General features: G+C 44.5%; 2 protein-coding genes across 3 annotated transcripts in view; one reads left to right on the top strand and one right to left on the bottom strand.

Moving 5' to 3' along the window:
* The first annotated feature begins 602 nt into the window (after positions 1-602).
* LOC147233294 (ATP-binding cassette sub-family C member 4-like) lies at positions 603-19,896 on the top strand. 2 transcript variants are annotated; one of them, XM_086147940.1, is made up of 31 exons: positions 603-1,484; positions 2,190-2,300; positions 2,486-2,606; positions 4,662-4,886; positions 4,958-5,047; positions 5,205-5,368; positions 5,509-5,634; positions 8,591-8,840; positions 9,421-9,519; positions 9,591-9,680; positions 9,761-9,952; positions 10,035-10,129; positions 10,237-10,323; positions 11,297-11,393; positions 11,490-11,690; positions 12,423-12,560; positions 13,824-13,861; positions 13,938-14,053; positions 14,142-14,288; positions 14,402-14,481; positions 14,561-14,711; positions 14,797-14,916; positions 15,027-15,137; positions 15,298-15,398; positions 16,411-16,602; positions 16,672-16,827; positions 17,014-17,103; positions 17,260-17,432; positions 17,532-17,637; positions 17,785-17,919; positions 17,991-19,896. In XM_086147940.1, the coding sequence occupies exons 1-31, from the start codon at positions 1,405-1,407 to the stop codon at positions 18,006-18,008; spliced, it is 3,900 nt and encodes a 1,299-aa protein (XP_086004066.1). In that variant the 5' UTR covers positions 603-1,404; the 3' UTR covers positions 18,009-19,896. The 2 variants fall into 2 exon arrangements, with proteins under 2 accessions (XP_086004066.1, XP_086004067.1); XM_086147941.1 differs by lacking the exon at positions 17,991-19,896 and having other exon boundaries at positions 17,532-17,676.
* The window catches only part of abcc4 (ATP binding cassette subfamily C member 4 (PEL blood group)), a 27,225-nt gene continuing 21,021 nt past the window's right edge, over positions 19,126-25,329 (bottom strand). The window contains exons 16-31 of the mRNA XM_086147939.1: positions 24,702-24,839; positions 24,564-24,601; positions 24,361-24,464; positions 24,129-24,275; positions 23,864-23,943; positions 23,107-23,257; positions 22,870-22,989; positions 22,664-22,774; positions 22,434-22,534; positions 21,881-22,072; positions 21,597-21,752; positions 21,272-21,361; positions 20,917-21,089; positions 20,533-20,638; positions 20,168-20,302; positions 19,126-20,094 (exon numbers count right to left, since the gene is read on the bottom strand). Coding sequence (XP_086004065.1) covers positions 20,005-20,094; positions 20,168-20,302; positions 20,533-20,638; positions 20,917-21,089; positions 21,272-21,361; positions 21,597-21,752; positions 21,881-22,072; positions 22,434-22,534; positions 22,664-22,774; positions 22,870-22,989; positions 23,107-23,257; positions 23,864-23,943; positions 24,129-24,275; positions 24,361-24,464; positions 24,564-24,601; positions 24,702-24,839 — 1,932 coding nt within the window. The 3' untranslated portion in view covers positions 19,126-20,004. The remainder of the gene's footprint in view (positions 20,095-20,167; positions 20,303-20,532; positions 20,639-20,916; positions 21,090-21,271; positions 21,362-21,596; positions 21,753-21,880; positions 22,073-22,433; positions 22,535-22,663; positions 22,775-22,869; positions 22,990-23,106; positions 23,258-23,863; positions 23,944-24,128; positions 24,276-24,360; positions 24,465-24,563; positions 24,602-24,701; positions 24,840-25,329) is intronic.

Here is a 25,329-nt window from a genome sequence, read left to right as displayed (position 1 = left end):
ATAAACATATACAGAAAACACATATATAAAAGATGCAATAAAACTAAATTTTTTTTTTTACAAATTCAAAAAAAAATTCAAAGAAAGAAAAGAAAAAAATGTACATGGATGAGTATAAATTGAACTATGGTGTTAAATGGACCAGAAGCTGAATGCCCGATGTTGCGTGTGCGTTAAGACATGAATGGACTTTTATTTTCTATATTTCTATCCGACAGCACAAACTGGAGTTTCACCTCGAACGAAATTCGAGCAGATTCTAGATGCAGTAACTGATTACACTAGACGGACGTCATTCGATGTTCACGAACATTGGTTGTTCTCAAAAAACAAAAGGAAGACCTTGGACCACGGCCTTCATGGCCTGTCTAGACTGAAGCAGCCTTATGTGCCGTCTTCGTAAAACATTCAACCGCAGCCCCTTCAAAAACATGTATGCTATAAGAAGTTCTTGTCAGCTTTTCCAGGAAATTCTAGAAAATCATGGGTGATGCAGATTCTAAATCACAGGAAATATAACTTGAATGTGAGGAGATAAAGTGACTTTTGTAAAAATAAGTTTATATACAGTTTATAAACATATACATACATACATAAACATCTCCCTCCTATTATGGCAGCGAATAAATGGGTCAGGACATTGCACTTTGTTGCGAATCTGTGATAATTGTGTAAAGAAATTTCCCCCTGTGCCCTCTTGGACTTTTGTAACAGTAAAAACGCGCGCGTACACGTGTGTGTGTGTGTGTGTATAAGTGGGTGTGTGTGTTTGTGGTTTGCGGTACGCAGGCATCTCACGCACACACACACACACACACACACACACACACACACACACACACACACACACACACACACACATACACACACACACACACGCGAGTGATCACGTGGTGGTTCCGGGTCTGCTCTGCTCTGCTCGAACTTGCACCCAGAGCCTCCTGCAAAACGTGTGACAACCAATTGAGAAGACAACGCTGCTTTCATGGACCATTAAGAATCACCAACTTTTTTTTTTAATCAATCAGACGACGCGATATTTTCTCTTTTTTTTTCCCCCCCCCTAACAGTTTAGCGTAACTTGTGTAGTTTCTGTCACACGAAATGTCTTGAAAACGCATTGGATTTCTTTCTGCACCCGCAGGCGCGCATTCCTTCCTCGCTTCTGTAAAAACCGGTGTCACCCGTCCTCACTTCAACAAAAAACAAAACAAAAACAAAAACAAAAAAACAAAAAAAAAAAAAAAAAAGGAAAAGAAGCGCACTTTCACCTGTGGACTCATTCGAAGGCGGCAGCGGAGTTTCGTCTTTTCCGGCGCGTCCCTGAACTACACACACACACACAGAAACACACACACACGCTCCAAGTACTCACCGGAAGCCGGTCCTCGCAGACATCCGGGGATGAAGCGGTGCAAAGGGAAGACCGACGGCGGGCGGGGGCCCCTGCAGGAGGCCACGCTTCTTTCCAGACTCTTCGTGTGGTGAGCAGCTCTTCCTGCGGTTTTTTTGGCTTGTTTACAAATCCTCCTCGTTAGTCTCTGAACCCTGGTTCCCTTTTTCGAGGGCTTTGCAGAGCACGGCTCTCCATCCGCCGTGCACGCTTGAGAGAAATCTTAAAATACAACTTTAAACCGTAGACATCTGGACCATATGAAATTGTGTCTATAATTGAATTAAAATGGATTCAATATTTTTGATTAGGCTTTGAAAAAAAAAAAATGAAATCACCCAGTGTCTGATGATAATGTTGGGTCACCAGCGAGTTTGGATTTTGGGTGGAACCGGAACTTCCAAATTGGACTCCATTAGAGAACTCAAGATCGAAATAAAAAATAAAAATGATTTTTATCCTGGGGTTCCTCCAGTGGATCCCCTAAATAAGAGTGAAAAAGTGGTGAACCCTGCCTCTCGCCCAATGAGACGTGCCAAAGTGGCATGGATGATGGATGACTGAATAAATCTTCTCATTGGACTTCATGCATAGCTCCGAAAAACCCGCTCTACTTTGTTTTATGGCGCTGTAGATCAAGAAATGTGGCATAAAGTTGCGCTCCATGTATCAGATGTTCAGGGACAGCCGCTGCAACCTTGTTTGTCCGGCTGACGAAAGAATCGGCGAAAGCGTCGCCGCAGAGTAGAAAATACTCAAAGGTACTTATTCCTACCTTATTGCAATGGTGTTTCAGTTGGTTGAGCCCCCTGCTGCACCTCGGACACAAGCAGAGGCTGGAGGAGAGCGATCTGTACGGCCTTTTTCCGGAGGACAGGTCGGAGGTGCTCGGAAAGGACTTGCAGAGGTAAAGATATCAAACGTCCAAACGTTCGATTATAAAACGATGTCCCCCATGGAGAACACTGGCAAGGCGTTTCAAAGTGGAGCTCATTCGGCATCTTTGCTTCCAATTCTTTCGTAAATGAGTCAAACTCAGTGTCATTGCGGAGAGCGTTTCCTCAGTTCGACTTCTTTTATTTTGTTCTCCAGATTTTGGGACCAAGAAGTCAGGAAAGCCAAGAAAGAGGCTAAGAAACCCAAACTAATCAAATCCCTTATCAAGTGCTTCGGGAAGTCGTATGCATTGGCTGGACTCTTTGTCTTTTCACTGGTATGTAAAGCGTCTTTCTCTTATTTATTCATTTTCAACAAAAAGTATACATATTCAGCCAGTTTGTTGTCTTGTGGAGTACGCGCTTAGCATTTAATGAACTCTTCTTCTCTGGTGAGGTTTTAAAAGTTCAGTCGCTGAAGCTCTTTTCATTGCTGATGGTCGTCTTTATTACATATATATAAATATATCTATCTCTATATATATGTATATATCAGTGACGTGCGGTGAGGTTCATGGCTGGTGAGGCACTGACAGCACTGACAAATATATGAACCCTACGGAGTAGCTTATTCACCATTTTATTTGCAGCAGTTAACGTGTTTCGTTTAAAATATCATATCAGCATTCTTTACATATACAAACTGTAGTATAGAAAAAAAGCACATTAAAAAAATTCATTATTATCTCTTACCTTTTGTTATAAATGAAGCGCCGCCCCTTCTGAAGAAAAGCATCGGTAACTTGCTTGTAGAATTCGTCCTTGTCTTTCTTCAGTTTTAAAAGTCTTTCTGTCTCAATGGAAATCACTGCCAGAGAAGACAGTCGTCCTTGATCGCTCCTGTTCCGACTGTATGTTTTTAGTCTTTTCAGCGCGGAGAATGAATCAATTTTTGCTGTTCATTCAAAGCCAAATCTATCCTTGACATCCCGAATGTTTTTGGCGCGATTTGACTTTGAATGTGAGTGGCCGACCGCTCATGTTCCATTAGGCTTCTTTGCAGATTCTTCAGGTCACGATATCCCATTTGACTCTAGACATTGTCAGAAGTTGAGAAAAGAATGCAGGAAAAGCAGAAAAGGCGCTTTCTTACTGGACATCCACACAGCCAGCCTTTTCGTGTGTACCACTCTGTTTGAAAAGACCGAGTCTTCCGTCTTGTAGTCTGAAGCAAATCCGTTAGTGCCAGTTTTGGTATTCCCTTGCTTATTATCTCCTTCTTCGACTGAAAGTCCAGTTTAGAAAATTCTTTCAGTTCAGCTATGTAATCCTCCATTTAGGAAATAAAGCCAAGCAAGAGGAAAAAAAATAACTGGATGGCTGCACTTGACTTGCTACCTGTTTACAATAGCTTGCTATTGCAAATTCTATTATTCTTTAGCCGAGTAGTAAAAAGGATCCCTGGGATCACCAGTGCCCCCTACCATGAGGCACTGTCACTGCGTGCCTCACTAAGTGTGTCTTTGCTGTCGCTTTACGATCGCTAGGCATGAGAAACACGTCACAGTTGTTGACGAAAAAAATTATACACATCAGCTAAAGTATGGAAATTTAGTTTGTATATTAGTGCTTGAAGTGTTTGAAAATTTTAATAGCGACATCCACAGAGACAGTGATACGGTCTCAGCTGCATAGCATGGCAGCTTTTAAATCTTCATATTTAAACGCTAAATGTGATTTTTTTTTTCTGCGATTTTGAAAAAAAAACAACTAAAAATGGTGAAGTTTGGTGGAAAATAACTTTATAGTACAAATCACTGAATAATTTACGTTTTCATTTTACATTTTTTTCTTTCCTTGATGCCAGGTGAGGCCCGGCCTCCCCTGCCTCTACTGACTGCACATCACTGGTGTGTGTGTGTGTGTGTGTGTGTGTGTGTGTGTATATATATATATATATATATATATATATATGTATCCTCCTTGATCCTGTCAGTTCATGACATCCTTCATTATTCATTATCGAGTGAAGTGAAACATTTATGTTCCAAGTTGGGCAGTGATGTTTCAGGCTTCAAACATCAAAATGTAAATCATTTGTGTCTCAGTTAGGAATGAACCGATGATACTTTATATTCACTCATTTGGCTCAACATACCTTAACTGTAGATTCAAGGTGAAACGCTTTTAGGAGCTGGTGCACCTTCACTGGTGTGTATCATTTCAGAAAGCGGAAGGGCTAATTATGGGAATGAGCAAATTGAAGTATACGACGGTACAGTCAGGGAATAGGATGATAAAGACAAAAAAAGTTTTGCATTACTATCTCCACCCATCCAAATTGGGGACCATGTTCCAGCGCCGTGATTTTTCTGTATCTTTCTCTCTCGAAGGAAGTGATAAAAGTCATCCAGCCGCTTCTCCTGGGGAGAATAATTACGTACTTCGAGACTTACGACCCGGACGAGGGGGGCAGCGTGTGGATGGCGTATGGCTACTCTGCCGCCATGGGCTTCTCCACCTTTGGCTTGACCATCCTTCAACATCTCTACTACTACCTGGTTCAGAGGACGGGCATGAAGATCCGAGTCGCCACATGTCACATGATCTACAAGAAGGTGAGCGAGTTGTATAAACGGAGCGGACGTGGTGAACTGACGGTGACCCCCAATCTCTACCCTCCTTCCAGGCGCTTTCTCTCAGCAACGAGTCCATGGGACAAACCACCACCGGCCAGATCGTGAACCTCCTATCAAACGACGTCAGACACTTCGACGAGGTTAGGTGTCACAAATATCCCCCCGATGACAAGCGGCTTCTTCCGCCTGTAGATATTTGTTCACGTTTGCACCGGTTTTAGAAAATATCCGCTAAGATTAAGGAAAGACAGTTGTGCCGTTACGCTCTGAATCCACCGTCGACCGCTGTCCCGGTAGATCACCCTGAATCTGCACTACCTGTGGGTGGCGCCTCTCCAAGCCGTGGTGATCACCGTTCTGCTGTGGTACGAGATTGGCCCCTCCTGTCTGGCTGGCGTGGCCGTCATTGCTCTCATGATGCCCCTGCAGAGCTGGTTTGGGAAGCTGTCTGGCATCATAAGGTAACGTAATCCCCCATTAAAGCTCTGTATATTCAGCTGCCCTTCGGAAATAAAGATATTAGTTTGCCACCTTTTAGAAGAACGATCCAAGATGAACGGCAAATAGACGTTACCTTTATTTCGCATGCATTTTGTTGCAGTAGTAAAACGGCCGTCCTCACCGACCGCAGGATCTGCATTATGAACGAGGTGGTTTCGGGAATGAGGATCATAAAGATGTATGCCTGGGAGAAACCATTCTCAGCTCTGATCACAGAAGCCAGGAGGTGAGGATTTAAATTCAAATGAGAGCTTCGGCTGGACGCACACATCCACCACCACTCCAAACACAGTCTGTTTTGGATAAGATCAGAATACCAATATTAATCAATGGATGGATGGATGGATGGATGGATGGATGGATGGATGGATAGATGGATAGATGGATAGATGGATAGATGGATAGATAGATAGATAGATAGATAGATAGATAGATAGATAGATAGATAGATAGATAGATAGATAGATAGATAGATAGGCAGGCTCTATTGCCAAAGGTAGGTAGATTGATGGACTTTGGATGGGCAGAGATGGATGGATAGAAGGATGATGTACAGATGGATGAAAGCATGGATGGATGGATAGACACAGTGGTGGGCTGTCAAGGCCTGCAAGGCCTTCTCTGCTGGCCTAAAAAATATCTGAATCACAGACTGATTTTAATTATATTTCCTCCATGGATACTTATTAAATAATTCCAAATGGAGTGTCCACGTCCTTTCATAGCTTTTCCCCTGACTGTGCTGCTTCCAGACATGTATTTTCTTAGTAAACCATTTAACCGAAACCTGGGCATTATACGGCCCAAGGGGGCACATCCGGTCTGTTTTGCTTTTTTATCCGGCCCGCCAAACTATGTCTTTGAATATAGTAACATTATAAACAGTATTTTCAATCAATATTGAATTTAGAAACTTAATTTTTCCTTTTGTTTAATTTTGAATGGATGTTTATAAACAAAATAATGCTGGTCGGTACATTTATATTATTATTCATGATTTTAAAATTGAAATACAATGCCAAAAAATTGAAATATTTAAATTGCAATTTTCATTTTGTCCACTTAGTTAGCCCACGCATAAAGATTAAATAAGAAATGCGGCCCGCCAGCAAAACAAATTGTCCCCCCCCGATTTAACCAATCACATTTCAACCATCATATGTTGCCATGCAGGGTCAAATTCAAAGAAATCTGCCTACAGGCCTGCAGAATCAGATTCACAGGCGCTCTAGAAAAAAACAAGTGTCAATGAAATTGTTGCTTCAACCAATCAGATTTTGAGTTGTGACACCAAGACCTTCTAGAAGGGTACGGTAACGTCAGCGTGTCACACACCCTTTGATTGGATAGTGAGAGAGTGTGCTAGCCAGAGCTAGCATGCTGCCTCTGTAGTGAGCTGCAGGAACACAAATATAGTTGTGTTGATATAATAATTAATTTGTCAACCCATGATGGCTGAATGAAGAGAAGAATTTGATGTGGTTGCAGATCTTCTGTCAAAGCCATTTTCAAGACAGATTTTTCAAGAAAAGCTGGACATCTTTAAGAAAGGTTGGGCAATTCTGTAGCTAGCAGACTTGTTCCGGTGAGGAAAAGGAGTTGTCTGTCGCTTCCAGCTCGCTAACTATGAGCGGTACCCCTGGCTCACAGGCTCCGAACACTGAAAATTGTATCGCTGGGAGTGCTTGTTATTTGCCCCTGATGGAGGCAAGACTGTTGGCTAGAATGAAGGAGATTTGTGACACCACTGAGCGCTAGAGAAGCCGATACGAGGAACTCCATGAGGCTACTGAACACATTGCAGGTGCTCCCAGAGCACGAAGAGGTCAAGTGCAAGATCCTCGCGTGATATTACCACCGATGCCATGGCATTATTCTGGACATTATTTGCCATAGACACACTAGATTTTGTCACCCTCCTTGACCCCTGGGAATACAAAATATTTCCCACATGCAGCCATGGAACGGTTTTCGATCTGTCTCAGCTTGAAACAGAACTAACTGTAATGTATACCGTGGATGATTTCGAAGGAAAATCTCCCCCTGATCTCACCTTTCTTAAGTAGAAAAATCTGAGTGAGAGCATGGCATGTACACATTTGTGTGTTTGGCGCTGACCATCCCCATGTCCACCGCTTCTGTCAAGCGAACATTTTCAGCCCTAAAGCAAAATGAAACCTATGCCAGAAATACAACAGGGCAAGCTCCATTTTCAGCATTAGCTTTGATGGCGATAGAAAAGGACTTCTTGATGGAGCTGAAGCGCACGGATAAACTATACGTCAGAATCAGAATTGCTTGATACGCAAAGTAATTTTGCAACCACAAAGAATTAGCTTTGGATGACAGTGCTAAACAGACAACATGTAACAGGCATTAAATAAGGGAAAACTAAGGTGAGATCAGGGCGATCGTGGTTGGTGGTGCAAAATGGCAGATTCTGCAAAGTGGGGGACCGGGGGCATTATTAATGAGGCAGGATGCCGATGGGAAGAAACTGTTTTTGTGGCGGGTAGTTTTGGTTCTGATGGACGGCAACTTCCTGCCAGAGGGTAGTGGTTCGAAAAGTCCACGTCCTGGGTGAGAAGGGTGGCTCAGGATCTTGACTGGGGGTCCTGGAGGTGTACAGGTCATGTCCCAGACATTTATTTTCATAGTAAAGCATTTAACCCAAACCTGGGCATTTTACGGCCCAAGGGGCACATCCGGTTTTGCTATTTTCTTTGAATATTTTAACAAGTATTTTCAATCAATATTGAATTCAGAAACCTAATTTTTCCTTTTGTTTAATTTTGTATGGATGATTACATACAAAATAATGTCGGTCAGTACATTTATATTATTATTCATGATTTTAAAATTGTCTGCCCTATATATCAATCAAGTGACGGGATGGATGATGGGCTTACGTCTATTTTTTTTTTTAATGTCATGTGATCTACTAGTATTACCTTTCCGATCGACTGGTTAAAAAATAGTTGAATAATACCACCAATGTTCCAGGGAGATAAAGCATGTAAATGCGGTCTGCATCGCTGACTTTAGATAAATCAGCTGGGTCGGGTCCACATTATCCATGTTCTTCCCTCAGAAGGGTGACCTGCCCTTGAACCATGGAGTACAGAGCGTTTCCCTAAATGAATGAGCGAATCTAGTTTTTGTCGTCATTTCCTTCTTCTCAGGAAAGAAATCAACCAGATCATGAAGAGCTCCTACATAAAGGGACTCAACTTGGCCTCGTTCTTCGCCAGCAACAAGATCATCGTCTTCGTAACATTCACCGGCTACGTCCTCCTGGGAAACACCATCACCGCCAGCAACGTGTTTGTCACCGTGTCGCTGTACGGCACGATTAAGCTCACCGTGACGCTCTTCTTCGCCCAGGCCATCCAGAAGTTGTCGGAGACGGTCGTCAGCGTCGGCAGGATCGAGGTAGAACCTTCCCAGCGGGAGTTGGAGCCGCCGGTCACGTTTGATAGCTTTCCAGTTGGTGGATTTCCCCTTTAAAAGTTCTCTCCGGTGAAGAGGAAACCCCTCCTCTAGCTATTTCCTTTCAATTGGTGGAGGAGGGAGAACTGTCGTAATAACTTTAAGACATTTGATTGATTTATATTAGAATAGAATAAAGCGTTTCTTTCTTGTCTGTGGAGGTTCTCAGTCATCCGGGTCAAATCTTCTTATGATATCAACTGGACTTAATCTTCTTCCCCTGAAGACGTTTCGCCTCTCATCTGAGAGGCTTTTTCAGTTCAGTTCATTTATTTCATGTTTCAGCCATGTTTATATCCCAAAATGTGTTCCTTTCTCATAATATTTCTCACTATATTTGGCCTTAAACTCGAGTCTTTGGGGCGTACGATTAAGATGCAGATCCTAAAGCGCCAGATTCTTGACGCGTCCATGTTCTGTCGTGCCAGTTTGAAATCACATGCTCAAAATGGTCTCTGTGGTGGAAAAGAGAAGCTCTGCATGCGAATGCGTTCCATTGAAGCTGTCGAACCCCCCCGGACAGACCTTCCTCTTACTGCGAGATGTGGACAGGAGAAGCTGGGCTGTGCCGTCGGAGGAGAACTGCATCGAGATGGAGAAGTTGACCTGCTACTGGGATAAGGTGAACATCTCAACGCCCGCGAGCGGCTCTTTTTCTGTGACGTCGTGAACGGTGACGATGCTTCCCCTCAGACTTTGGACACACCGTCACTGCAGAATGTCTCCGTCGCCGTGAAGTCAAACCAGCTCCTGGCTGTGATCGGACCGGTGGGCGCCGGGAAGGTCAGTGCGAGGGCTCAAAAGCTTTCCCCTCTCCGCAAACACCGCCTACAGGTGTCATCATTCGGTATCTGTCTCCTCAGTCCTCTTTCCTGAGCGCCATCCTCGGGGAGCTTCCCCACGACGCCGGCGCACTGAAGGTCAGAGGTCAGGTAACATATGTGTCCCAGCAGCCCTGGGTTTTCCCCGGCACCGTCCAGAGCAACATCCTCTTTGGGAGGGAGTTGAACCCCCAGAGGTACGAGAGGGTCCTCCAAGCCTGCGCGCTGAAGAGGGTGAGGAGTTTGATTCGGGTCGCCTCAGAGCGCCGAGCGCCTCTGCCGTCAGCCAAAGCTCCCGTCTTGTCTCCGTGAGCAGGACCTGGACGCGCTACCAGGCGGAGACCTCACCCTGATCGGGGACAGAGGCGGCACGCTTAGCGGCGGGCAGAAGGCCCGCATCAGCCTGGCGAGGCAAGAGCAGGCTTGCAATGCACGCGCGCAGACACCCACACACATACCCACTAACCCACTATTAATATTTTTTCAAGTGTGTGTGTGTGTTTACGTGTGCTGTCCAGGGCCGTTTATCAGGAAGCGGACATCTACCTCCTGGATGACCCGCTGAGCGCAGTGGATCCCGAGGTCGGGAAGCATATCTTTGAGCAGTGAGTCGTCGCTTGCGTCGCATATCCATACCAACTGGATTACTGGATGTTTTGACAGGAATTTGTATACCGTACTTTCACGACCATAAGGCAAACTGCACTAAAAGGCGCACCTGATTATAAGGCGCGGGTTTTATATACAATCCACGCCCGCACTTCCCCCTTTAACGTTCTCATGGTGTCCTCTATTACGTCCGACTAACAACAACACACACACAAGCATACAAGTTGGCATATTTAAAAATAGAGCGGGAGCATAACTGATTATGGTATTCACATTTATTTTACTGGTAATCATCTTTCTTCACTGTTAGAGTCACTTTCCGTGCCGCGCGGCTCCTGGGAAATGATGCCGGCTTTTGCGACAGCTCGAACAACAGACATGTTAGCCCAAACATCGACAATCCATTCCCAAATTGTGGCGTAATTTGGCCGGCGCTGCCTTCCACTCTTAGTGAAACTGTGGTCTCCAAGAAGACTTTTCTTACCCTGCTGTGTGTACGGCTACCGTGCTGATCCCCTTTTTCTCCACAGTGTGACTCACTGGGATGTTGAAAAGGAGCGGCACTCGTCCATGTGGTGATGGATGTGTTTGTCGGCGATGTTTTCAGAGTTGTTAAAATAACGATGATGGATAACGCACATACCCGTTCTTTTATATAAAATCAACGCCCACACTTCCCCCTTTAACGCTCTCATGATGTTCTCTACAACATGTTCCTTACAACATGATGTTCCCAACATGATGTTCCTTACAACAACAACAACACACACAGGGTGCACTGCGCTCTAGGGCACGCCGCACATTTTGAAAAAAATCTAAGACTTTTATGTGCGCTTTATAGTCGTGAAAATTCGGTAATTGCAATTTTAAATTACCGATTTGTTGGTATTAAGTCATGACCTAAAGGTGTGGAGGTACTTCCCAGTGTAGGAGATGTCGCGGTGTGTCAGTTGTATGTATTGTGATCAGGTGTATCTGTGACCTGCTGAAGAACAAGTCCCGCATCCTGGTCACCCACCAGCTGCAGCATCTGAAGGCTGTTGACCAAATTCTGGTGCTGAAAGAGGTTTGATAGTTTATTCCTTTTTTTTTAAATCCTCCCCCAGTTGAACTGTGCGCGCCGGTCGCTGAGTGTCCCCCCCCCCCCCCCCCTCCCCCTAAGGGTCATGTCAGGGCCCTGGGCTCCTATAGCGATCTGGAATGCTCCGACCTGGACACTGAGTCCCTGCTGCAAAGCGAGGTGCAGCGGTCCGAGTCGGTCGACCCAGAAGAGCCGTCGCTGCACAGCCAGAGGACCAACGGCACACAGAGCTCCCACTCCAGCCTCCTGCCTGTAGAGAGCGCCAGCCCCAACGTGCCTCCTGTAGGTAGATCCTGGAACTTCTGTCTTAAAGAGCATCTTGTTATTTAGAGCTCAGTACAGAAACAAGCCACCTCCGTTTATGTTGGTGCAGCGGTTAGATATGCTGCCTCACAACAAGGAGGTTGCTGGTTGGATTCCCGCCGTGTGGCCTTTCCAAGTGGAGCCTCACTGTGTCTGCATGGGTTCCTCTGGGATCTCAGGGTTCCTCCCAAAGTCCAAAAACATCCAGGAGGTTCACCTGAATTGCCCAGGTGTGTGAGAGGGTGAATGGTTATATATCTCTATTTGACACGCACTCACATGTCATATCGAGAGTAATATGTAGAGTAAATGCTTTTCTATGGTGTGTAAATAAGTGAATGGTTGAATGCCTCTATAGCGAGTGAGTGGTTTCATGTCTGTGTATGATGTGTGAATGAGAGTGAATGCTTGTACATTTACATGACTTATGAATGGCTGTATGTCTCTTTTTGACATGTGAGTGACTGAGTGAATGGTTGCATGTGACTGAGCGATCCAGGATGAGCCCCACCTCTCGTCTTATGACGGCTGGGATCAGGAAAACGGAGAACCTGGAGGAAACCCACGCAGACACGGGGAGAACATACAAACTCTACACAGAAAAGTCCCCTCGTTGGAATCGAACCGGGGTCTTTCGTGCTGTGAGGCCAACACGCTAACCACTAATTGATATGTTAATTACAAATACTTTATTTTTCCCGATACTTGCAGGTTGAAGAACACACTGCTTTGTCAGAAGAGGTTCGAATGGAAGGAAATGTTCGTGCCCAGATTTATCTGAAGTACTTCACCGCTAGCTATAACCTGGTGGTCCTGCTGGCCGTCATCCTCCTCAGTGTTCTGGCTGAGGTGAATACATGAGTACATATGATGAATATACATGAATATACAGTCAATTTGATTGGGATGAAGTGCGGTTATATTTTTTAGTAATATCTATTTTAAGTAATATCTCCAATAATCTAATACATATGTGTTTGTCTGGGAGAGCTTCCAGATGATTGGACAACTTCAGCTAGTTTTATCAGGGAGACAGTTAGGAGAGTACTTGGTGTATCATCTGGAAGGAAAGTAGATAAGGAGACTTGGTGGTGGAATGAGAGAGTGCAGGAGTGTATACAGAGAAAGTGATTAGCAAAGAAGTGGGATACTGAGGGGACTGAAGAGAACAGACAGGAGTACAGGGAGATACAACATAAGGTAAAGATAGAGGTAGCAAAGGCAAAACAAAGGGCGATGACTTGTATGCTCGGTTGGACAGAAAGGAAGGAGAGAATGAGCTATACAAGTTGGCGAAACAGAGAGATAAAGATGGAAAGGATGTACAGTATAACAGGTCCTGGTGATTAAGGATAGAGAGGGAAATGTATTGACAGATGCTAGAGGAGTGATGGGAAAATGGAAAGAGTACTTTGAATAGCTGATGAATGAGGAAAATGAAAAAGGGGCAAGGGTAGAAGAGGTGACTATTGCCACAAAGTAGCAGAGATCAGTAAAAGTGAAGTGAAGAAGGCATTGAGGAGGATGAAGAGTGGAAAGGCAGGTAGTCCTGATGATATACTGTACCTTTGGAGGTGTTGAAGTGTCAAGGTGAGGCAACGGTTTCTGACTCAATTATTCAATAAGATCTTAGAGAGTGAGATGATGCCTGAAGAATGGAGACATAGTGTGATGGTGCCCATGTTTCAGAATAATGGGGATGTGCAGAATTGCGGCAACTATAGAGGGATAAAGTTGACTCGCCATACAATGAAGTTATGGGAAAAAGTAGTGGAAACTAAACACATATATACATTACTGAGTAGATACAGAAATGCACACACTATCTGGGCACTATATATTCAGATGTACACATACATGTATATGCACATAGTACATATGTATATATCTGTGTATATATTTTTGAATAAATGTTTATTTATGTGTATATATATGTGTATTTATGTATGTATACATATCTGTGTGTGTATACTTTACATTCATGTATATGTTAATGTATGTATATATGTAAAATACATACACATACATGTAAACACACTGATGGCGAATTACGACACCAGCGAGTTCTCCTGAGATCCTCAAACATCTTGTCCTGTCGTGTCTCCGTCACAGGTCGCATACATCATGCAGGACTGGTGGTTGGTGTACTGGTGAGCGTTTCCCTTCCACTCTCATCGTATTATTTGATTTCTTGGAGTAACTAACACCGTATTTATCCTCCGACAGGGTCAAAGAAGAGTCATCCCTCAACCAAACCCTTCCTGTTAGTATTAAGAGTGGAAACAACTGCACACACTCCAAACAGGAGTTGGATCTCACATTTTACCTTGGCATCTATTCAGGTAAAGCTTCCATATTGAATATTCCGGCAGTAGTTTAATGTGGTTGATGACTCCGGATGATGAGCCTCCCCTTTTTCTTTACGTCCAGGGTTGACCGCAGCCGCCATTGTCTTTGGCTACGCCAGGTGTCTACTGCTTTTCAACGGTCTGGTGAGGTCATCTCAGGTGCTTCATAACAGCATGTTCATCGCGGTCCTGCGCACACCCCTTCGCTTCTTTGACACCAATCCCATCGGTGAGCCTTCAAATGAGAATTTCGGTCACACCCGCCTTGTTTGGACTGCGTCGATTCTGTCGTCCGGTACCGACGTCACATCGGGCAACACCTAACCGACTCTGACTTTGCAGGACGGATTCTCAACAGGTTTTCCAAGGACATCGGCCAGATGGACTCTTTGTTACCCATCACCTTTGTGGATTTCTATCAGGTGGAGACCTCCGAGTATTTATTCTGTTTCGTTTATTACCTTATTTCTATTCCCTTTCTTACAGTGTGATGTGTTTTAGTTATTTTTACAGAATGTGGGTGTAGTTGCTCTTGCGGCTGCCATCATGCCCCTCATTCTCATCCCCTTTCTGCCCCTGCTGATCCTCTTTCTCTACCTGCGTCGCTTCTATCTCTCAACATCGAGAGATATCAAGCGCATCGAGTCCACAAGTATGTTGGCGCCGTCGACATCCGATTTGTACCGAAGCTTGTCGCGGAACGAACATCTCTGTCCTCGTCCTCCTACTTCCTGCAGCCAGGAGTCCCGTCTTCTCCCACCTGTCCTCAACTATCCAGGGTCTGTCGACCATCCGAGCGTTCAAAGCTGAGGAAAGGTTAAGGAGAGCCTTCGACGCGTATCAGGACCATCACACAGGTTCTACTTAATGGCCATCAATCGTCACAATGCGATTCAGTCCAATGCGTGATTGCAATAGCGAAAGGTTTTAAGACGCCTAACCGTTGTAAAATGTTATTCTGTCGTAGAGGCATGGTTTTTGTTCCTGATGACGTCCCGTTGGTTCGCGCTACGCTTGGACAGCCTTTGCTCCGTTTTCATCACAGCAGCCGCGTTTGGCTGCATCTTTCTGAGAGACGGTAAGAAGCGTTTCATTTGTCTTTGAGCTGAGTCTTCCAATGAAATGCTTTCCAGTCGCTCCAGTTCCCATTCAAGAGCGCAGACGCTGTGATGTGCCTTTATGCAGACGACTTTTTGCTGTTCGTCACTCCGTCATTTGCTTTCTCTGTGTGTTCCCAGGACTGGGCCCTGGAGAGGTGGGCCTGGTGCTGACCTACGCTGTGACTCTGGTGGGAAACTTCCAGTGGACGGTGAGGCAAAGTGCTGAGATGGAAAACTTGGTAAGGACATACAGGTTTTTTTTCTTTTTTTTTTTTGGCACTGGAGTGGAAAAAGACATCAGATTTTTTTTTTACTGTGTGTTCCCCGTTCCTTAAAAATAATGCTGATCACTGATTATTAATCCATAATCATCACATCTTGCTCTGGCAACTGGACTTGATTTTTTTTTTTTAGTTATTGCTATTATTATTGCATATTTCACAATAAATATTAATATTTTACTATCATTATTATATGAGGCTGGGTGACGCAGTGGTTAGCGCTTCAGCCTCACAGCGCCGAGTACCCTGGTTCGATTCCGACAAGGGTAGCTTTCTGGGTGGAGTTTGCGTGTTCTCCTTGTGTCTGTGTGGGTTTCCTTTGCATTCTCCGGTTTTTCTTCCAACATTTCAAAAACATTTATTGGAAAAAATTGGGAAAATTGCCCCGAATGAGTGAATGTTGTCTGTCTTTGTATGCGGCCCTGTGATTGACTGGCGATCGTCTCTCGCCCGATGACAGCTGACCAGCCGATCATTATTGTAAATTGCGAGAAAAAAAACCAAACACTGTTATGCTTCAGGTTCATTAGGATATATTTAACATGCTTTTATCATTTATAAATTACATATTTCTTAAGCAGTGGTTTACATTTTAAGAGTGCAGGGGAGTTCCTATTTTGTTTTTCCAAATGGTGATCAGAGGTGCTGCGCTCGAGCCTACGAGGAACCAGAAAGGCATAAGACCCAGTTTCTTTATGCTGAAAAAAGTCTCATGACTCGAAATTGTTACCACATGTCCAGGATATGCCGGGAGGCAGTGGGAACCAAAACATTTTGAGGAGCTCGGCCTGGATTTTTGAATATGAGCGTGAGGCCTCTGGAAAGGTCCAAGGTTTATTCGATGTTCATGTTTATGTTAAAGCGCAAACACTGATATCGGTTACTTAAGCATATATCGGCAATATCGGTTACTTCATTTACACCCCCTGTAAGTTTAAGAAAGGACTTGAAGGTTTTCTGGTCTTCTCAGATGACATCAGTAGAGAGAGTGGTTGAGTACACAGAGCTGGAGAGTGAAGCACCCTGGGAAACCCAGAGGCGTCCTCCTCCTGATTGGCCGAGTCAAGGCCTGGTGACCTTTGACGGGGTGAATTTCTCCTACAGTGCCAATGGGCCCCTCATCCTCAAAAATATTTGCGCTACATTCCAGCCCAGAGAAAAGGTAAGACCATCAGATAGAGGGCCAGCTGGTAACTGTGACCTGAAGAGGTCGCATTTGTTTGTTTGACAGCTGGGGATCGTGGGAAGGACAGGTGCGGGGAAGAGCTCTCTGGTGTCGGCTATTTTCCGCCTGGCAGAACCAAAGGGAAACATCTACATCGATGGAGTTTTGATCTCAGAGATCGGCCTGCATGACCTGCGCCAGAAGATGTCCATCATTCCTCAGGTATGGAGCATTACAGCGTTACAAGGGAATCTGGAGGCTTCAGGTGCATCCGGGTGTCCAGATCAGGATTTTGATTTCCATGCAAAAGTTAAAAAAAAAAAAACTGAAAGAAAATAATGCCGTCTGTTTGCTGCTGGTGCGCTTTTCACTACGCAAACATCCAATCTCCACGTTTGTGTTTGCTAGGACCCTTTGCTTTTCACCGATAGCATGAGGAAGAACCTGGACCCCTTCAACCAGCACACCGAGCAGGAGCTGTGGAACGTCCTGGAAGAGGTCTGTTGCCACAGGCTCAGTCCCAGCAAAGAAGCTCAAAATATTATCTGACTACTAAGATACTCAACTTGCTGTAATACTCTGTCCTTCTTCCCTGGCGGGCTCATCTGTTCACACGTCGGTGCTCAGCTGCTTTGTTTCTCCATGTTCTTGCAGGTGCAGCTGAAGAGTGTGGTGGAGGAACTGCCCGGGAAGCTGGAGACAGTCCTGGCTGAGTCGGGCTCCAACTTCAGCGTCGGCCAGAGGCAGCTGGTGTGTTTGGCCCGTGCCGTCCTGAGAAAGAACCGCATCCTCATCATGGACGAGGCCACGGCCAACGTTGACCCCAGGTGCTCCCGACGCAACGTGCACGTCTCTGACTCAGATCTGCTTGCGGATCGGAAAAACGTCACTGATCGATTCTCCCTGTGGTTTCTGAATCCCCGCAGGACGGACGAGCTGATCCAGGCGACCATCCGGAACAAGTTCAGAGAGTGCACCGTATTCACCATTGCCCACCGAATACACACCATTATTGACAGTGATCGAATACTGGTGTGTCATTAATTCGTCCTTAAGCCGTCATAAATTGCGGTAACTTAGCCTCTTACCCGTTGTAGTGCATTGAGAAAAAGCGCACCCACCAGCGATCTTGTTTCAACGTCAGTTTATTTCTCTAATTCAAACCTGATGATTCCCCAGGTCCTGGACAGCGGCCGTATTCAAGAGTTGGACCGTCCCTTTGCCCTCCTCCAAAACAAAGAGGGTGCTTTCTACAAGCTGGTACAGCAGACGGGCCCTGCTGAGGCGGCAGCTTTGCTGGAGGCAGCCTCGAAGGTGAGCTGCTTGGAAATACTGACAGAATTCATTTTATACCACTGAAGGACTGACTCAATCGCATCACCTAGGCAACGCTGCAGTCCTGAACGCCTTCAGCTGACGGAGCCAGCGATCCATTCCTGGACCCAGCGTCACAAAGCTATTCATATCCAGGATCACCGCAAACTTCACTTAGTCAAACTGCCAAACCTCCTGCACAGGTAGTGGCACCAACACCCCTCAGGGAAACCACTTTTCTCTCATTGTGAGCTGTCATGCCGTCTAAGGGGGAAACGTTCGCATCAGGTGACCAGTCAATAACACGGGAAGGCTACATACTTTGCTCAAGATAAAGTATGAAACTTAATGTGCTAAGCATCCGGAAACAGCAACACCGCAGTTCAGACTGTCATAGCATATATTTGTTGTGTACTTGTTTTTTAGTTTTATCCACCCCCTTGTATTTTTTTAATTTGACATTTTTACTTTAAACCTTTTTACTTGTTTCAAGTTTTATCTACTGTTTTTTAATTTGATCTCATTTTATTGTTGTGCTGTGCTCTGCTTTGCTTGTAAACTTGTCGACCCTGAAAATGAGGGAGACCTCAGTGGTCTTACAAGTATAAATAAAGGTTTGATGATGATGATGATATTGACAGTCAAGAACAGGAAACAAATAACTGTAACTGGAACGACAACCTACTCCTAGCACAGAAACGAAAATCATTTCATCGAAGCTATTTGATTATTTAGTGTAGACGTATTGACAAACACGTAAGGGAGGAATGGGGCTCTGATTAAAAATGGCAATTGTTCTTCATCGCAAAGAAATATTTCAACATCCACCGGGCTTTGAGTTCTGGCGAGCTGATGTGAAAAGAAAAATCCAAAAAGCCAAATGGCTTTTAAATGGAATCTAGCCAAAGGAGATGGGGTTGCACGTATTTTGAGCTCTTTTCTAGCTTTAATCCGAAGCCGGTTCTGTCTTCAGCATTGGTTTCCATGGCAACACAGCGGCAAGACTCAGGCATCAGGTACTGCAGTCCCTATAACAGTTTGGGGAGGTCCACCTTTATGCTTTAATAGTTTTTCCACCATCAGTTAAAGAATACTGAGGTAACTGTAATTGTGACCTATATAAGGCTTTTTTACCTTTCACCTTTGTGCTGTTTTCTTTTAATAAACGTTCTCTTATGATTAAAACATTTGAGGAAGACTGTCTTGTGACATTCATTGGTTTATTAGTTAATAAGGCATACTGTGGAATCTCTTGTGTCAAATTGCAAAATAAAATATGGCTGTATAGTTTACACAAATAAACATACAACTAAATCAGTTACAGTCAAATACCATCCAACTCCAGAACAGCAATGAATTGTCAAAAGTTCTCATCTTAAAAAGCAATGGAGGCAACTTGAGGTAAAAACTTTTCTCTTCTGCCCTAAAACTGGAACAGTTCAACAAACACTGGAGAACATCATGATTAAAAGTTTAGATTTTTGTTCATCCTTTCACAGCGTTGCTTGTTCTGTATTTACAAAGGTAACACAAACATTTACTTTTCTTGCAAAATCCCGAACAAATTTACTGCCATTATAATCAATCCTGAGTGACTTATGAGAGTCGAATTTACCGACAATGTTTCTAATTTGGCCCACATTTCTGAAGCAGGGATAGAATGTTTGCAACATGTTCCTTTTCAAAATGGTTTGACAATAAATACCAAGCACAGGTCAGCGCTATTGTGCGTATCTACTGGAGTGGCCACAGATTCTACTAATGTGCAAACTGCTGCAAACCTGAAAGAAGGCACCTTGAAATGATCAAAAGTCCATGTAAGGCATCAGTGTACTGAGCAGCAGCATTTTTCTGCTAAGTATTGATCTACATCAACAGATTTATAGTAGCAAATTCTTGGATCGTAGGAACCTGCATAGCCCATGTGTCTGCCACTTAAAGTCCCATGGAGGCTGGAGCAGCTGCAGCTTGTCCCCCTTCCCCCCAACATATGGAGCGAACAAGGCCACCTTGGCTTTTTCACAAAAGGGCACAGGAGCTGGATGAGCTTAGACAGCTTCTGAAAGCTGCAGGACCTCGCTGAGCTCACAGAGCCGTCTCAAAGATAACCAAGCTGCCGTCTTCTGCTACTGCATCTCCGTTGGGTACGTTGGGACGGCTTCTGCTCTTGTAAGCCTGGAAAACAGTGTTTTCAGTGACACTCAGGTCAAAAAGAGAAAAAAGTACAAATACATTGGTGTGGACTTGCCTGTTTAGCTGCTTCCAGTAGAGCGGCTGCCTCCTGTTTGCCGGTCTGCTGCACCATCTTGGAGAGTATGCAGCTGGGATCTTGAAGCAGGGCGTAAGGCTCGTCATAGGCATGGATGCTCCCTGCATTGAGAACCTGGAAACAATATCATGAAATCAACATTAGCACGCTAGAAAGGCCATGAATCCTCAGATAAAACAAATGTGAAACTCTACTAATCACTCTATCAAAATAACTTTCAACATCAGCCGATTGATTGATTCTATCTGACCATTTATGATTTTGACAAGCCCAGAAATCAGCCAAATTTGGTCGACTTTGGTCTGTGGATGATAAAATCTTTCCTCGACCGTCTGGAGACTCACCAGTATCCGGTCGCTGTCGATGATGGTGTTGAGGCGGTGGGCGATGGTGAGGACGGTGCAGTCTCTGAACTTGTCCCGGATGGTTTTCTGGATCAGCTCGTCTGTCCTGAAGTCAGAATAGAGGCTCATGACAGGAACTTCATCACCGCTTCTTAAGCACTTAGATGCAAAAAATGTTTGCCCCTGGGAGATTTGGTTTTCAGAAATTTAACGATAATACTTTTCTTCAAATGAAAAATTACTGTGTCAGATTCAAAAAATACTGACAAAATTTGTCAAAAAAGGGAAGTTCATCAAATTGATGTCAGCAGTGTGTGACTGAGCAGATAAAAAAAGTCTTCCCAGTGGGTTTAATGACAGCGAGGTGCGCTACGTCAGGGCTACCTGGGGTCCACGTTGGCCGTGGCCTCATCAATGATGAGGATTCGGTTCTTTCTCAGGACGGCTCGGGCCAAACACACCAGCTGCCTCTGGCCTACGCTGAAGTTGGATCCAGACTCGGCTAGGACCATCTCCAGCTTCCCGGGCAGTTCCTCGACCACACTCTTTAGCTGCACCTGCAGTAACATGGAGACATGATGGTGTGTCAGTGTATCTTACAGAGGCTCCTTTCTGACACTGCAAACGTACGTTGTTAAAAGCATGAGGGGAGATTTCGTTATTGAGGATGAAACACTAGTAAAAGGTTAAAACATATTTCTTCTCATAGCGATTCCATGTTACTCGGCAGCTTACTGACCTCCTGCAGGGCATTCCACAACTCTTCATCTGTGTGCTGGCTGAAAGGATCCAGGTTCTTCCTCATGGAGCCGGTGAAAAGGACCGGGTCCTGCAACACAAGGTGGGAGAGAGATGGTGTGGGTTCTTTTGGGCTGAAACACCGATTTCCTGAAGGTACAGGAGTAACAATGTAGAATATGTGAAAATACATTTAAGGAGCTAAGGAACTTCTCAAATTTTGAGAATGTTTCTTTAAATGAAAAGAAAAATAACACCAAACTTTTAACATTCTAGCAAAAAGCTGATTTGGTATTTTTAGCGGCCTTCAACCCGCTGATCTGCACCTGAGGAATGATGGACATCTTCTGACGCAGGTCATGCAGGCCAATCTCTGAGGTCAAGACTCCATCTATGTAGATGTTTCCTTTTGGCTCGGCCAGGCGGAAGAGGGCTGAGACCAGAGAGCTCTTCCCTGCCCCTGTCCTCCCAACGACCCCAACCTGTCGAAAAAACAAGTGTGACCTCTTCATGGCCGACACCTCAGTTACCAGCTGAGAGAACATCAGCTTTCGTCTGAGCTGGCCTCAGTGAGCAGGATTTGGACTTGTTTCGGACAAAAAGGTCGGACCTTTTCTTTGGGGCGAAACATCGCCTTCAGATTCTGTAGCACCACTGGTCCGTCCGGACTGTAGGAGAAGCTGACACGGTCGAAGGTCACCTGGCCTTTGCTAGGCCATTCAGGAGGAGGACGTTTCTGAGTTTCCCAGGGTGCTTCACTCTCCAGCTCTGTGTACTCCACCACTCTCTCCACGGAGGTCATCTGTTAGCAGACGTCAACAAGCTGCTTACCCTCTTTCCTTAAAATGCTGAATCAAGAACATTACACAATCTGCACTATCTGAAAAAGTTGTGCCAAAAAGTAGAGTCAGCAATTTGAAAAGTAGAAGAAATTGCGCCATCATGTCCAGATACATTCTAATTTCTGTAGATAAACTAAATTCTGCGGGTCTGCCACTTAAGACTGATTAATAACAGTGACATACTTTCAATCAATCCCATTAGCATCGCAAATGACAGCGTTCAATTTGGGGAATGAGTCTGTTCCAGAAGTGAGAACTGCTGATTTGTCAAGACACATTACTCTATGTAGAAGATAAACACAGAGAACCTAAAGCGCTTACCATATTCTCCACTTCAGCACTCTGTCTGACGCCCCACTGAAACATCCCCATCAGCGTGACGGAGTAGGTCAGAGCCAAACCCACGGAGCCAGCGTCCAGTTCTGACAGTGAGACCACAATTTATTAATTGCTGCGGTCAAAACTGACACCCTTAGCACCCCTCAGTCAAATCCGAGCCACTGGTGCCACCTGCTGATCTGATAAAGCAATAGCTTTTAAATCCTACTCACGGTCTCGGAGCAGCAGACAGCCAAACGTGGTGATGGTGACAAAGATAGAGCAGATGCCATCGAGACGGACAGCAAACCAGCGAGATGTGGTGAGGAAGAGGAACCAGGCTTCTGCAGACAAAACACAAAAACATAAACGTCAAACAGCTTCATTCTCTTTCCGACAACTCCTGCGAGTTTTTCTTCCCAGAGTTGTGGAAAAGAACCTGAGTGCAGGTCCTGATGGGAATCAAAGGCTTTCTGGAAGCGCTCCTCTTCTCTGAAGGCTCTGATGGTCCAAAGCCCCTGCAGAGAGGAGGACAGGTGGGAGAAAACTGGACTCCTGGCTGCAGGGAGGACAACAAGGGAAGCACAGGGTCAGATGACGTGCCTTTCGGTGACAAATGTATAGACACGTACAAAACCCACTTCCCCTAAATGCGCTGTTGCGTTGTGGGACTCACTTGTTGACTCGAGTCGCTTGATGTCTCTCGATGTCCGCAGGAAATATCGCCGTAGGAAGAGGAAGAAGAGGAGGAGGGGGCACACAGGGATGAGGATCCAGGGGATGACCGACGCCGCCACGGCTATGACCCCAAGGATCTGCAGGAATACCTGTTAAAAGGAGAAAAAAAACAATAGAAACTTGTGAGGGTATGAGGAATTAAATGTTACCAGATAGAGAGAAGAGACTTTAACACTTCATCTTCTTCGTCTACTCCTGGAGGTTTTTACACTCTTAACATTGCTTCCGGTATCAGGTGAGAAGATGCACGGACAAGCCAAACATTAACGCTGTGCGTTAGACATGGAAACTGATGGCTTCTTCTATCAATAGGTTGACAATGTCGATTAATTGAAGCAAATACAGTACAGGTGGCTGAGGCCGTTAAATATATAGCATGTAATGTATTCATTACCCTGTGGTTTAGGAAGGAGCTTTTCTGTTCCCTTCACATACAGTACAAGCTGATTGAATGTTGGCTAACTCTTATTCTTGTTCTGATCCTCTCCCTCTTCTCTGGTTCAGTGCATTTCTACTTATATATCAAGGCTTAGCAGTAGTGCTTGAAAAAGCTGTACATACCATTCCTTTTAAATTGTTGTAAATTAAACTTGCCAAAATGTTCCTGGTGCATGACTAGGTATTGTCAGAGTCAGGAATTAAGTATTTGGGCCTTCTGTTTGACTGAAGCAGCTCCTCAGCTGCCGTCGCCTCACCTGAACGAAGTCCACAAATGTCCATGGCATGTTGGAGTCAAGCTGACCGATGTCCTTTGAAAACCTGTTTAAAATTCTTCCTGAGGTGAGACGGGGCAAAAAAAAAAATTCACACCAAAGAAAAATAACTTCAACAAGAACTTGGAAAATTATTTGCATGTAACACTTGATTTGCTTGTCTGACACAAATCCTGATGAACAAGTTGTTTTTGACACTCAAGGAACACCAATATGTGACACGACAAGCGAAATATCTTTTGCTCACCAATTGGGTTGATGTCAAAAAAGCGCACAGGAGTGCGGAGTATGGAGTTGAACATGCGGTTGTGCAGCGACTGCGTACACCTCACCAACATGTTGAACAGCAGCAAATTCCTCATAAAACCAAAAATGATGGTGAGCCCGGTCAAACCTGCAAGTACAATCCACAGAATAGCATTTGCAAGATGCAGCTCAATGAGGGGGCATTATTTGATGTTAAGCGGTTTTAAAATTACCTCCATAAATGCCAAGGTAGAACCTCAGATCCAGCTCTTTGGTGATGTTTATCCCATTCTGGATAATGGTGCTGTTTGCTGTCAGCTTCTCCTGCTCCTCTGCCCTGACCGGACACAGATCGTACAGACATTTTTACAATCAGAATCAAGAAAGTCTGTTGTAATTTTCTAATTTTCCTGTTGTATGTGGTTCTTGTCCCTACCAGTAAGCCAGCCACCAGTCCTGCATGATGTACGCCACCTACAAGACGAATGAGTTGGACAACATCTTTTTACAACATGTATCTCTGGCTACAATATTTCCATGACAGTGGCGATGAATTGAAATTTTTCTTGCAAACCTGAGCCAGGATGTTTATGAGAATCACGGTGAGCAGAAACATGATGCTGGCTCCGGCCCTCAGGTATTTCACATACAGACTCACTCCGATGGTTCCTTCAGAGCGGCTCTCCTCGGTCATCGTCAGCACGGGCTCTACCTGAATGGCAGGAAATAATATGAATACCTTCATAGATTCCAAACACACTGTAAGATAATATCTCTAAACACATAGGAAAAAAAAAAGACTACACAATGACTTGTGTAGCTACCTGTGAAAGAATGCTGCAGCATGGCAGAGAATGTAAAAGTGAAGAAAAGGTTAAATAAACATGAAGAATCCCTTTATGATCACTGCTCTCATTTACAATAAACAGACTTAAGAGGGATTAAAACCAGTTTGGCTGAATCTTTACCTCATCTAATCAGGTGGTTAGACAACCCAATGCAAGTTTTGTATAAGCCACATTTATCTTTTTCACAATCCTGAGCGAAAGGTTTACATATCATGGACAGAGGCCATTATGGTAGTTTCAGACTGTTATCTAAAGCATAGATAAATCATGTTAGTCTAAACTTCACAATTGAGACTGTCGACTTAAATTACTTAATAATGATAAATAACACAACATCTCTGTCTGAATAGCACT

The sequence above is a fragment of the Fistularia commersonii genome, chromosome 6, assembly GCF_037954325.1.
Source record: "Fistularia commersonii isolate RoL2024-O1a breed Wild chromosome 6, RoL_Fcom_v1.0, whole genome shotgun sequence".
Classification (NCBI taxonomy): Eukaryota; Metazoa; Chordata; class Actinopteri; order Syngnathiformes; family Fistulariidae; genus Fistularia; species Fistularia commersonii.
Note: the sequence above shows the minus strand (reverse complement) of the source record. Positions and strands in the feature narration are given on the sequence as shown.

Bases quoted from the DNA above. Each gene is read 5' to 3' on its own strand.
- LOC147233294 (XM_086147940.1), top strand. From the start codon at position 1,405: ATGAAGCGGTGCAAAGGGAAGACCGACGGCGGGCGGGGGCCCCTGCAG. The intron at 1,485-2,189 runs GTGAGCAGCTCT...ATGGTGTTTCAG, and splicing joins CTTTCCAGACTCTTCGTGTG to TTGGTTGAGCCCCCTGCTGC. The intron at 2,607-4,661 runs GTATGTAAAGCG...TCTCTCTCGAAG, and splicing joins GACTCTTTGTCTTTTCACTG to GAAGTGATAAAAGTCATCCA.